The sequence below is a fragment of the Dreissena polymorpha genome, chromosome 1 (genome assembly GCF_020536995.1).
Source record: "Dreissena polymorpha isolate Duluth1 chromosome 1, UMN_Dpol_1.0, whole genome shotgun sequence".
NCBI lineage: Eukaryota > Metazoa > Mollusca > Bivalvia > Myida > Dreissenidae > Dreissena > Dreissena polymorpha.
Genome location: NC_068355.1, coordinates 138,372,009 through 138,386,604, shown reverse-complemented (window position 1 = coordinate 138,386,604; position 14,596 = coordinate 138,372,009). Strand labels below are relative to the sequence as shown.

Below are 14,596 nucleotides of genomic sequence, written 5' to 3'. Positions count from 1 at the left end.
TTTTCGATTTTTCACAATGATGTGCAGGCACACGCCTACACTGCCTACGCGCCTGTGGTAAATTCTCATTCACATAATGACATAATTGCCATGTATCGTCTTAGACGAAAAAAAAAACAAGCTTAATGTACAACTTCTCGGCGATCCCGATCGAACTATATTGGAAAAATACAACGAGATGAAACAATATTTACACAGCAACGCGTTGTTTTGACAAATTCACACAAAAAATACTGCGATGGAAGACTACACAAGACAACTTGGCACTCCATACTTTTCATTTTGCTCACACATCTATTTATAGGAGGCTCTGCATATGACAGGTTTAAAAACCCGCGAGTTTACATTAAGCGATAGTAAATACTGCAAACGGCGGGTGTTATGCTACTGTTCTTGAAAGCCTTTAACAAAGTTAATTTTGTTCAAATGTGATTAAGAGGCAATACACGATATTGAAAATACGGCTATATGAACTTTGTAAACAGGTAATGTTATCCATAAATTGTATTTGTTTAATATGTTTGTAAAATGATTCTATGTACCTTGCAAGTAGTCTAATAATACTGATAGGTCGTGTAATCATACCTGTAAGAATTCAGTGTTTACACGGATAAGGGTACGTGCTGACGAGTCAACGTCTGAAATAGTTATAACTTATATTTATTTCTGAACTCTATAACCGATAGTTAAAGAGAGTTTGACTAACTGCCAATACTAAGCAGGATTTTCTTATCGCTACTTTTGATTTCCATATTGCCATAATGAAGTTTATTTAACGCGGAAATCGCGTACTTTCGATTTCAGTTGACTAAAAGTAAAATAGATTCACATATGGATACGTATGCTGGGTAATGATTCCTAGTTGTAATTCTATTAAAATGGTAGAAAGGTAACATTCCTAATATGTGATACAATGTGAAATATAAAAACAACACATACATACCGAAAATGTACTATTCATTGTGCACGCTTAATCGTCTTTATAGTTATCTTCTATTGTATGTGTTAACGTACAATGACAATATACATGTTTTCGATCTCGAATTCGTGGTGTATAATGGACACACAATGCTATACTAACCCTTAAGGAAGTCAAAATTCTTATTAAAAATGTGCACGTAGTTTTAGCTGAGGGTCAACCAAAAGGGTTACATTACATGCCCCTGTGGTTAACATAACCAGATTATTTTGGTTCCGTCTAATTTCTGGCTGTCGCAAAGGAAATGTGAGAAATGATGTTTTTGTACATTTTTGAATGTTTGTCGAGTATTTCCGTTACTTCAATGTATATGTACTTTTTTCCTCAATTTGGGTAATGCTTGATACAATTGTAGCTGAACTTAAGGGTAAAGCTAAACAAAATGCATAAAGAAATAAGAATGTTTTGCAGTATATTGAAGTACACATTGACACTAAATATAACAAAATAGGCCATATAGCAGAGGCATGTGGTAATGCCACATTTATTAATAATGTTGTTAATGTTGTAACATCGACAATACAATATAAAAAATGTTAATGTTAATTCTAATTCATACTGTCTTATTAACTTTATATACAATTGAGAATTTAATCAAAGTAACTGATAGTGTTAAGTTTTATGTAATCTGCCAATTTAAAATACAAACTTTCGGTAAACATTTTCCGAGCAGACTTGTCCAAACTAAACAGATAATCAAAACATATCAAACATAACTTTTGATCTCATATTTATGTAAACATGACTAAAACCATGGATATACGATAATGGAGCTGCAACTTTCATTATATATATATTTATTTTATTCAGCACATTCATTTAAAAACATTTTTATAATAATATATGTACGTTTATAAGTAATATAAAACATCACCTCGCTAAATCATGTCTTTCAGCAATAATATCATTTAATTGAAGAGAGTTCTATGTAGGAAACATAAACATGATCTATCTACAATTTATTCACTGTTTAACAAGGATGAAGGTTACGACCGGAAAAGCGTGCAATGTCACACTACACAATACTTAAATGAAGCAGATGAGAATTAATACATTTGAACCGGAAATTATATCTTGTAATTCGCCAACTTCAGTGGAACGTAACATTTGATGTTTTACATAAGAGAAGCAACAGCTCAAAATTAATTATTGATTATTTAAAGAAATGTTATTACGTGCTGAACAATAAAGCAACACTTTTGCTCTATATTTATGCCTGTAAGATTTTTTGAGGCATAAAGCATCCGTACTCTTGTAATTCCGCACGTAAGTAGTAAGTACGTTCATACGGCTGTACATACGAACGTACGTTCCTAGGCTTGTGTTACATCCCTCTTCACCGGCTGTTTGGATCTCGCTCAAAATGTAATGAGTTGATGATTGCAAAGGAATGGATATCGGCTGCGAACAGTCTTAGCATAATTATGGCTTTTTTCTGCTGTTTTTAACTGTAAAACATATATTTTGAATACTCCTTAAATGGCTTGGTTGATCTCATGCAAACGTTCGCAGTTAAATAACCTTAAATTGCAGACGATTCTTAAGAAAGATAGTTTTGCTGCGACCAGCTTTTGAAAATTATGTCTTGTTTTTCTTCTTGAGAATATAAAAGCCATTAACGTGTGTACACAGCTTCTCCTAACTGTTTGCCAGATTTTGCTCAACCTTTCAAAGCAGTAAATACAATAATTTTACCTCTCGACACTTTAAGGCCGTAGTTCCGCCTTTTTTCGGATTTTTCACTATCGGATTGATTGTTTCCCAAATAGTGCTAAGAGCTGAATATCCTTCGTGCGCAGACACTGGCAAGGGATAGAATTACGGCTGCGACTAATTTCGGCAGAACAATAACCTTTGTCTTTTCCACTGAACAACATAATTATAAGTCTTATAATTAGGAGTACTCAACCCCTCTTTAACTGCTTTCCATATTTGGCAGAACAATAAGGCCTAAAAAATAGGTCTGTTTCCTGTAACGTGTTGAAAAAAAGTTGGGTATGTAGGTAGTTTTTTTTTTACATAAATGAGTTGTTGTGTTATAAATCAACAAGTATTTCGTGAAAGCTTAATTAACTAATTGCCTAATTTCATTCTTAGAAGAGGTCTAATGAAGAAAGATAGTCATAGACCTGGCCCTTGTCGTTAATATCAAAGATAATTGAGACATTTTGTTCTGCGAGTCTTTGTTGTTGAAAAAAAATTCAGTGCGGATGGGTATTATTTTGTATTATATGTACATAAACTCTAGTGTTTTTCCCAGGAGGGCAAAGGGACATGGCACATTACTTTCAAAAAGGGCATTTTAACGCGCAGTTTAGGCAAAAAAGAGCAAAAACGTTCCGTGAATACCTGGTTTTGGGAGAAACATGTAATCGCATCAGACTCAAGGGCAGTTGTGGGAAAAACATAAAAAAACATAAACAAGCACATTTAATGGTAATTGATGCATTTAATTTACTTTAATTAATTAATATTAATATATTTACCTTGCAATGTCCATTTAAGTTCCATGCTGTTTCAGTTAACTGTACAGCATGACAAACATAATAAAGCAATATATGCATATGAATCTGATTTTACACAGATTCACTAACATATAAATGAAACCATGTTTGTCTTATCCCATTTTCCAACGATAATCGTGTCAGATGTTTTAACTTTGCGAGTAAACTGAACACTAACAAACACGCGCTTCTTTCCTATCTATTCGGTCATTCCTATCTATTCGGCCACTTTCTAATGATATAATAAACTCCAAATCCGCGTATCCGCACGTGTCCGAATTCTAAGCTAGTATACACAACATTCTTTTTGTGAGCATCCACTGATAAGATTACTAATAAATATGTTGTTGGTTTCTTAAACGTGTTATGCATCGTCGATTATCACATGCATTTCATCAATCCATTTCTAAATGTATTAGCTCCATCGTTAATTCGATCGTTATTTGCCATTTTTGCCGAGTCACAATTTATTTTCTGTATAGTCCGCCATCTTGCGATAGTTGCGCATAGAAATAAACAACCAGCCTCAGCCACTGAATAGATAGTTGGCACTGTCTGAGAACGAGCAATAGAACATATACTTTTTGACACGAGGTTTTTTTAATTTCGGACATTTTAACACTACGGCCAACAGACTGGACGCCATGTTTAAAGACCGGATATGCGCTCGGAAGTATGAAAATACACATGCACGGCTAAATTTATCGTTGTCTTCACGAAAATGCGGTAAAGTCAAATTTTTGTTGAAAAAAAAAAATTACGGTCGGCGGTAAAATCATACGGTCGGTCGGGTTACAGGAAACAAGACTTTTTTTTTAGGCCTAACGCTTTGTCTTTCTTTTTCGCTGAAGAATATACAAACCCAACTCTATAGTGTACTCGAGATTTTAATTGCGTGCCAGGCCAAATACCGCTCAAACTTTCACAGCTGAGTATCCCCAGATGCAGATGATCGTAAGGCAAGAGCATTTAATGGGACCCGTTTCGCTGAATTATGACCCTATTGTCAATTTGAGGCTATGTTATATGTTCATGCCCCCCCCCATTTTTTCCTGAACTCCTATTTAGATATATTTTAAGATTTTGTTAACACTTCAACAGCTGAATAACCTTCAAGTGTTTCTGATTGTAAAGAAAAGAATTTGCCTGCGACCAGTTTTGGCCTAACTATGGCCATTAGCTATTTTGTCCGTTGTGAACATATGGTGTCGAACATGTGTAGCTGGTAGGCATTTATTAGTGTGTGTGACACATTTATATAGTTTTTGTTCTTTCAGAATCATGCATTAAATAATCGTCGGCAAAGCCATGGCCGCCGGAATGAACGGACAGAAACTGAGTAAGTACATGTATGATTGCTTTAAATTGGTTTGTGTTCTACGTCTGATTAATATTACAATGATGATTATGATGTAGTTTATTATGACGATGATAAAGATGATGCTGCTTCTGAAGATGATGATGGTGATGGTAATGATGATGATGATGATGATGAGGGTGATGATGGCGATAATGATGATGTGAAGTTTACTCGCTAGAATTATTTTCATATCAATAAATTTAATATGGTTACGTATTATGTACATTTTCCATTTTGTTTCGACACTCCAGTAAGATGTTTTATACATGATAATTGCAGCTGACGACATCTGTCGTAGTGTCCTGAAAAATTCTCAGAAGAAAATAGTTGAAGAGATGGATCCAGAAAGAGTACTGGTTAAACTTCGGCAGATAGAATTTCTGTCGCATGATGATTATACTGCAATTAGGGTATGACCTGCATTCTTCACCATAAATAAGTGTTTTTCCTATGTATTCATATTTAAACTGTCGTACGATTTTGAGAACACATGACCAGCTTTTAGTAATAGCTTTATAGTCAAACGAAATGTGTAAAAATAATGACACTGGGTATCGACAGCTTTATCGTCAATCGAAGACATAAAAACAAAAGTCGATATGGTTTTAAATTGCATCTATTGTTCATATTTTGTATTTTAATTCACCTCAAAATATATATTTGTTGATATTTATTTTCTTTCCAGGGAGTCCCTGACAGGTCTAAACAGAATCTTAGCCTTTTGAGTACGATCAGAAAAAGCGGCAAACAGGCGTATTGCGATTTTAAGAAAATTCTTAAGGAAACCGGTCAGGAAGGAATAATTCTAGAGCTCGAGTCCAAAGAAAAAAAAGAGTTAGGAATCGAGACTGCGGGACATTATGTTGAACGGAAAATTGACCAGGATTTAGCAAGGCACAAAAGGTGGGTGGTAATTGATTCTCATGTTTAACAAGATATTGATTGTGCAAAACAAGGAACAACAACATCGATTGAATAATACCGTATTCATGTTTAAAAAGGATGCGTTTCCAACCAATATAGTCGATATGTCGAATCTCACATCGCTCAAAATAAGGTTTTGTTCAGTGGCTAATAAACGCGTACCTCTAAGAGAATATGAGATCACTACCATAAACACTAAGGATTAAATAAACACTCCATGTGTGACAGTTGGTTGGAAATCGCCCAGCAAAACATAATAGATAACAATAAGTGTACAAATGGACATATCATTAGTTATATATAGAAATAATGAATCCTCAGAAAAAGTATCAGTAGATACATTCTTGTCCTCAAGTATTTTATTTTCGGCCAATGGCATCCCCCCTGGAATACAATACTTAACGCCTCTTATTGGTATCTACTTAGCATATAATGAACTCAAACTGACAAGTCAAGTGTTTTAAGTATGAAATATATAGCGCATTTCAGTAAAATTTTATAAGAATATGCATTTTGTGTTTGCGTATTAACATTTTGTTATAATGTAAGCCTGTACGTACGTCCATGGGCAACTGCTTATACAACGCTATTTTTGCCGAACTTATGTAAAAGTGCCCCTTCTTAAACTGGAATAGGTATATATGAACGCTGCATAGCCTTTGGTTATTTATTTTACAATTAATCATATGTGATCAACGGAAACAGAGATTATGTTATCAATCAATCCATAACCCAAAATATTCAAACATCGCCGAAAAGATAAATTTTACGTTTGACAATATTAACGAGAATTCCATTTTGTTGTTTTATTGTTAGATCACCTTGGCAAATCGTGCTCAATAGGAGCTATTGTGATCAATCTATGTCCGGCGTCCATCGTCGTGCGGTAGCTGTGTGAAAGATATTTATTTCTTATGTATTACACCGTCTTTACGAAACCTGGTAAGAATATTTTTCTGGATAATGTGAAGACAATGTTAAAATCTAAGTCAAGTGGGCTCAAAAAGTAGATCACCACATTTAGTCGCTTATAATTTGTGTCCATGAACACAAATAAGCGTTGAATGTTTATTATGGCCTGTTGTTTAAAAAAAATATTATTAGTTTTATTGATCCAGTGCGTCATATATTTCATGTTTGAATTTACATGTTAACCGTTGAATGTGATTGACCATGTATGTTTACGTTGGCGTATTTTTATAACCAGACGAAAAAAAGATTGAGAGGGCGTATAATGGAGTCACTCTTTTGGTCGGACTGTCTGTCGGTTAGACGATCAGTCTGGCTGCATAAATAATTGTTTATTTGAAGAGCAAATTATGTCCACATGTCTCAAACTCACATGACATATGCAATATATAAGCACGAAGTGTAATTGAACTAGACAAAATTTCCAGGCGCAGTAATCCACTTATTCTTGAGTAACAGTAATTACTCTAAGTTTTCGGCTAGTTAAAAATAATTAAAAAAAATTCGTGTCCGAAAATTTAATTACGAAAATTATTCAAAAATTACAAGTGTCCGACAATTTTGGGACATAGATTTAAATATAATTATAATGAAATGAACAATTGCAAGAAATCAAATTTACAATAAATTATTGTGATTTATTCTTTTTTTCTGCTTTAAAAAATAAATACAACTTCACAGCTTTGCTAACTCTTGCCTGAAGTTATATAGAACACAAAAGTTAAAACAAAAAACATTCTGCCTCCTTAATAGGACGACATTGTTTCAAATGCTTTTGGATGAATCCATTATTCTTTACCGGTTAACATGTTTATGTTCCCAATTACGCGAATGTAATGGTCAATTGTCCTCAGGCGTGCATCTGCCAGGTTTTATAACATTTATCCGGTTGTAAAAATCAATGATCGACGTTTCACGACACAAGAAAGAAAAAACAGGGCCGACGTCTGTAGAATAGCGCGGTAAAATATACTGTCGAAAAATTAAGAGACATTAACTATGGATGAAACCTGTATGTCCGAAAATTAAGAGTCAATAACAATAATTATTTTTCTTAAAAAAAAGAGGGTGTCCGAAAACTTAGAGTGTCCAAAAACGTGGAGTAATTACGGTATGTGCAGTTGAATTTTGCCGGGAGCATGGCTGCTTTATGTTTAAGGAGTGAACACATTTATCAAGCAATAGCACTGAATCTTGACATATGCTATCGCATTGAATTGAACACGTGAAGTACGCATATTTCAAGTTTAATGGTTCACTAAAATCTGAGCAATACTTCCTTGTACTAAGTAATGAGAATGGCTGACATGTCAAATGTTAATAATTTGTGCAATAAACTATTGCAAAGTTCTAAAGCAATCAAACATAAAGTTATTTGATTGCAAGAACTGGTGCACAGGCTGACCCCTCCAAAGATTCGGGTATTGTAGAATGCCTAATTGGAATTTGTCATGCAGAAAGCTTCCATGGGTCTAACAAAGCGGTGCATTGATATTTGTAACCTACGTGATAAACTTTATTATTTAGGATGGAAACTAATAAAAAACCAGCAGAAAATCCATTGGAAAGTTTAGATCGTTCAGTTACTGTTGTTACTGTTGAAACTATACAGAAAGATTTGCATGACGGGCGACTAATTACGCTCGACAACAAAATGATTGAAGAGTTGAAGATGATTAGTTGGACTAATGATCAACTCAAGGGCGGTTTTGGAACAGTTTACATATGTAAGTATAATAGTAAATAAGGCAAAATTTAATTCCAGTAATATCACAATAAGAAACATAATGTTACCATCATATACAATACAGGGGAGTACTTACCTATTAACATTAACGTGGGGAACAATTGAGGACGCCACCTTTGAACGGTCCATGTAAAGGCACTAAAGGCTTAATGTACATACAGCCGGTTTGGTAGGTTGTTATAATGGTGCAGGTATGAAACATATAGCCATAATTTATTGCTTCACAGGCTTTTAACGACTAAATATTTTCTATACCTACTCTATATCTACATTTTTCTATACCTGTTATCACAAGTATTATGTCATTTAACAGAAATAAACCACTTTTTTAGCTAACAAGCGAGTTGCAGGATTCAAGATACGAGTTGTCTTAAAAGAAATAGTTTTGAAAGCAGGAAATTCGTCTCAAAATCGAAAGGAAAAATCAATTACAAATGTAAGTTTAATGTATTTGTTTGATATTTTTGTCGTCCGTATATTGTGTGGTTTTTCGAATACATAGTACATAAGAAGTGAAGCCCCTCTTGTATAAAAATGTGTTTTCATTGTGATTCATCTGAATTGATGCATAATTTTTTTATATAGATTGTAATTGTTTTTCTTACGAAAATGTGGCATATGCAAAAAAGCGTGACTAAATGTTAACATCTACGTTCGAGCATCGACATTAAGTTAAATCGCTTTAAATATTACTCAGTTGTGATTTATTTAGTTTATATGCATCTCTACCGGTTCCCGGGAGTATCTTATTGTAAACCTGTCCGTCGGTAGGTGGGGAGGATGATCGGATGATCGGATTGTACACCATTCGTATCCGAATGATAAATAGCGAACGCTTTGACCTGATAACATTAAATTTGCATGTTTTAGTGGTTGCATTAGCATGTTTGTTATTTGGGAAAATAGGATAACGCAATCGATTTTCATGTAAATAGGTTAATTGAAATAATATAGAAGAAATGAATCGAAAGATAGATAATATGATTGTAATAATAAATTGTTATTAACACCCGCTAGTCATTTATTTCAACGTTAATGGCTGATTTGCAATATAGAACAACAAGACAAAAACTATGAAAATGATTAAAGCTGGGGTTGACTGGTTAATTTAAAGTATTCGATTCTTACAATGGTTAAATGGCGCGCCGAACCTAAGCCAACATTTATCTTACATCATTTTTATTTTTAAAAAAATTAAGAAAAATGTAAATTAGATAGGATTTCAATATAATTATTATATGGTTTAATATGCACTATGACAATAAAAACCTTTCTTGTTTACAGAAATTTCAATTTCAAGATCATATATTAATTACACTAAATAAAGCAATGCATTTGGGAAAAGGCAATTTGAGAAAAGGCAATGCAGGGTGTTAGAATCACGATTTATATTTTGGATGTATATGCAGACACATATATATATATATCAACATTAATAAACTTTTAACTAATAATACCCCTGTTTACTATTAAGCTTTACTAAGTTGACTCTGATAAACGTTTTGCTACCAATCTGCTCTCTATAAACCACCTGGTGTTTATGTACAATTTTAGTGGTCCTCTTATTGAAGCTAAAAGCTCATACATGTAATATTCAGTATTATCACAGATTTTAACGCTATATTTATGCTATCAGAAAAAAAATGTCCAAAGATACTAAGTTTAAAGTCTGAAGACAGAGCTTTGATAAATGAAAACAGATCATCGTTTACTCAGCTAAACGTTTCACTACCAATGTTCTCTCAGCCACCTAAAGCTTATATAAAGCATTTTTCAAACTTAAATATCCCAGTTATGAGTAAATATTTTTATTTAAAATTTCGACAATTTGCTGCAGTATGTAGAAGTAAACGATAAAAATTTTCACATGTGACGACCGGATGTTTCAGCAGTAAAGGTGGAGGGTAGCCTGCAACATGCCGTTTGCGCTATTGTCCTCCTGAAATTTTATACGAGACATATTGATTTTATAATTAATGTTATGTTTTCCTGGTGTATCGAACCACCTTAAATGAAGAAATTGACATTCAATTAGAATCATATCGCGATTCATCATTTTCACGTGCAAAAAGATAAAACCACACCTACCCCACGTGGAAAAGCGCCTGATTGTTACGCCTTATACGGATTAATTATTTTATCGTAATCTTGCAAATAATATAGTCAAATGATGACGAGTGAAATTTTAAATACAAATCTTAACTCTTGACTTAGATATTCAAGTTTGAAACGTGTTGCGTTAGAAGTCTCATAGTGTATAATAATAATAATTAAGGGGTGTTGCGGCAGTTTATTTAACCGATGATATATTTATTGCAACACGGACGATGCCATTATCATAACTCAATATTTTTGTTATCAGTATCATCAGAAATGACCTAGTCGGTTCATAATACAATTGTCAGTGGTTCGATCCCAGGTGGGGTTAACTTTTTTGTATACTTTTTATTTCTTTCTCTAACTTAATTCTTGTTATATACTGGTGCTCTTTATTCCTGCTGTTTACATTTATCAATTTAAAGCATTTAAGCACAAACTTCAAACATGCCAAAATCTGTGAAAAAGAACATGTAAGATATTATTGATTAAGATCGAGTTTGATGCTGAGTGTATGGTATTATGTTTGTGATTTAATAGTGTTTTTATTAATGGCTTTTGGTAAGCTGTTGTGATCCCTGTTAAGATTGTAAACTATTTCATATGTTTATGCATATTTCTTACAATCTATATATCGGTACTTGGGTTTTGTCTAATTGCTTGTATTTAATGTAATTTGACGTAGACGGTAGGGATTGTTAAAACAAAAAACCTCTGTTAAAAGTGCGGTGACCCCCTTTTTTATTAGTGTTTTATGATGACAATACGTAGATAAACATATTTGAGCAGTTTCCCAGAATTCTATTACACATAAAAAAAATAAGTCCATTTATGTGGTTACAATAGTAAAAAAATGACGTTTATTTGGGTGACATAAAAATAATAAAAAATGAATTTCTTAAAATTTTACTCGTATAGATCTATTCCATTTTATTGGTATTGTGTGGTTTAAATTAATGGTATATGATGTATCTTAGCTTGTATAATATCTACATGTTGCCAATTTCATAGGTTATTAATCATTTTTTCGCAATTAGTGGTTTTTCAGTGTTATTGAAAAAGAACATTTAATATAATGGTGAATAAAATCAAAACAAGGCCGATGTTCTTATGTTTTTATTTCATTTTTATGCCCCCATTTCGAAGAAAAGGGGGTATATAGTTTTTGCACTGTCCGTCGGTCGGTTGGTCGGTCGGTTGGTCGGTCGGTCGGTCGGTCGGTCACACTTCATGTCCGCTCTCTAATTCAAAAAGTTTTCATCCGATCTTTACCAAACTTGGTCAGAAGTTGTATCCAGACAATATCTAGGTCAAGTTCGAATATGGGTCATGCCGGGTCAAAAACTAGGTCACGGGGTCACTTAGTGCATTTCAAGGATTTAGCATGGTGTCCGCTCTCTAATTGAAGTAGTTTTCATCTGATCGTTACTAAACTTGGTCAGAAGTTGTATCAAGACATTATCTAGGTCAAGTTCGAATATGGGTCATGCCATGTTAAAAACTAGGTCACTGGGTCACTTAGTGCATTTCAAGGATTTAGCATGGTGGCCGCTCTCTAATTGAAGTAGTTTTCATTTGATCTTTACTAAACTTGGTAAGAAGTTGTATCAAGACAATATCTAGGTCATGTTCGAATATGGGTCATGCCAGGTCAAAAACTAGGTCACGGGGTCACTTAGTGCATTTCAAGGATTAAGCATGTTGTCCGCTCTCTAGTTTATGTGGCTTTCTGATTTATTTTGATATTCTAAGACATTTTTATCCCCCCAAAGGAGGGCATATAGTGATCGGACTGTCCGTTAGTCTGTCCGTCCGTCTGTCCTTCACACTTTGCGTTTAGATTTCGAAAAATGCTCATAACTTCTATGTCGCTTCTGATAGCAATTTCATATTTGGCATGCATGTGTATATGGACAAGGTGTTTCCATACGCACACAAATTTTGACCCCTGTGACCTTGACCTTGAACTTAGGGTCCGTGTTTAGGTTCGAAGTCTGCGTTTAGGATTTGAAAAAAAGCTAATAACTTCTACCAAGCGTTTACACAGTTATACTTTTATGTAGTGACAAAGTTACAGTTGGGGGCATCCGTGTCCTGTGGACACATTTCTTGTTCATATAGTATTTGTATGTATATCTTAAATATAAAGTTTGGACAAAATCTATAAGACGGAATAAATCAGCAAAACTGCAGCAACACCCCTTAAAATAATTGAACAGAAAACATAATTTTGCCAATCAACAAACATGAATACAATTATCCCATTTCCCAAGAAGTGAATATATATTGCTTTGCATGTGTCGGTCGGTCTTTTCTTTCCGCACAATATCTAGAGATTACTTTAAGCCAAATCAAGCAAATTTCAGGAAGACGTCTACCGAAATTGAAATAAAAATATCAAAGGTCAATGTCACATAAGCTTGTAGCAGTAAATTAGTTACCTTGAGAAATCTTGTAATGATTTAACGTAAGATAATGACAATATTGATTATTTCTGAAAAAGACATCTATTGATTTAAGATCACCTGGTCAACGTTTTAGGTCTTTTAACGAGAAATTCGTTTTAGCATTTTTTTCGAGAAAGTTTTGACCTTATATCGTGCAAATCAGAATTATGATTTCATTGTTGGCGAGAACACGCATTTCGATGTTAATGTTAAAAGGTCAAAATTTAAGGTCACATAAGCGTATACCGAGAAATTAGTGTCCTAAATATATCTAGAGAATGCTTTGACCTCCGAACAGCCATATGTGTATGTTGTTTAATTGAGAGGAATAAGTGACGCATTAAAAAATCTAGTCAACATGTCAACTGTAAAATTCACAAAGGGTTGTAAACGGAAATTCGTTTCCACAAAAAACCTTAAGAACGCTTTGGCCTACAATTATGCACATTTGTTAAGTGGTTACTTTGCTGGACGCTAGTTGAGGGAAAACAATAACAATGTCGTAAGGGCTTGTATAATGATTCCGCACAATATAAAGAGAATCATTTTGATCATATTAATTAGTATCCTGCTGCCATTATGAAAAGCGTTGCATCATTAACATGTAATCCTCTATGATCTGTTTTTTGCGAAAAACAAAACATCTGTTCCAGATAGTTGATTTATCAATACATTACTGTTCATTGATGGTTGATTTATTACTGTTGAGTATACATGTTTAGTAAGGCATTTGTGTTTACCAAAACTCCTTGCCAATAATTTAAATACCAAACGTGTCTTTAATAGCGTAGTTTGTTTATTGTTTCCAATTTTTTATAGCCAGATCTTCATTTTATGTTAATTAAAATATAACGAGGATTTGAACTTACATCAGGTGAGCCTTTTTCGTATGTTTGTTTAATTGCTTGGTCGTATTCTTGATGTAAGAATGTGTTTTGCACTGCAGGAAAAGATTGCCTCACGTTTGATGCATTTTGGAATCGTCCCTTTGCTGGCGTATCATGATGATGATATAAATCGGTAATATTTGCTATTACGTAAGATAAATGTGAACATATTTTCATCGGACTTTTAAAATTTTCGTTATTGATGATAACTTTTTTTCGTATAAAATTATATTGGATTTCATTTTCAACAAATACGTTGCAAACGAAGAAACCATTCATGAAGTGCGTTAGAATATTTCATTTTGAACATCCCCGTAAACAAAGGATCCATAGACAAAAGACACGCAACAAAATACACACACATGAATATGACTGGGACATTTAATAGGAGTAGCAAAAGCAAAATATGTCACAGGGATACGGGACGGGGTAATCTAAAGCACGAGGGCTTTTACTAAGGCTGTTTTTCATAAGAAAAGTATTTAGTTTTAGTAGTAAGTCTGAATTTACAACGTGTACATATATAAACACACCATATTTAAATAAAGTGTTTGTATGAAAACAATTATTTTTAATTACGAATTAAACTTGATCTCAATTAATTGACAACTCACTATTGACATAGTCATTAACTATGTCATTCTATTGTTTAAATCAACTGTTGATAAAAAATAAAATACAT

General features: G+C 33.6%; 1 protein-coding gene across 5 annotated transcripts in view; it reads left to right on the top strand.

Moving 5' to 3' along the window:
* Positions 1-339: 339 nt before the first annotated feature.
* LOC127851699 (uncharacterized) overlaps positions 340-14,596 on the top strand; it is a 33,781-nt gene continuing 19,524 nt past the window's right edge. For 4 of the 5 annotated variants that reach the window (XM_052385590.1, XM_052385582.1, XM_052385595.1 and 1 more), the window contains exons 1-7: positions 340-485; positions 4,761-4,822; positions 5,123-5,253; positions 5,529-5,746; positions 8,264-8,463; positions 8,816-8,919; positions 13,974-14,047. In XM_052385590.1, the coding sequence (XP_052241550.1) occupies positions 4,792-4,822; positions 5,123-5,253; positions 5,529-5,746; positions 8,264-8,463; positions 8,816-8,919; positions 13,974-14,047 (758 nt within the window). In that variant the 5' untranslated portion in view covers positions 340-485; positions 4,761-4,791. Of the gene's footprint in view, positions 486-776; positions 849-4,760; positions 4,823-5,122; positions 5,254-5,528; positions 5,747-8,263; positions 8,464-8,815; positions 8,920-13,973; positions 14,048-14,596 lie in introns of those variants that run through there. The other variant, XM_052385572.1, reaches the window with a different exon arrangement.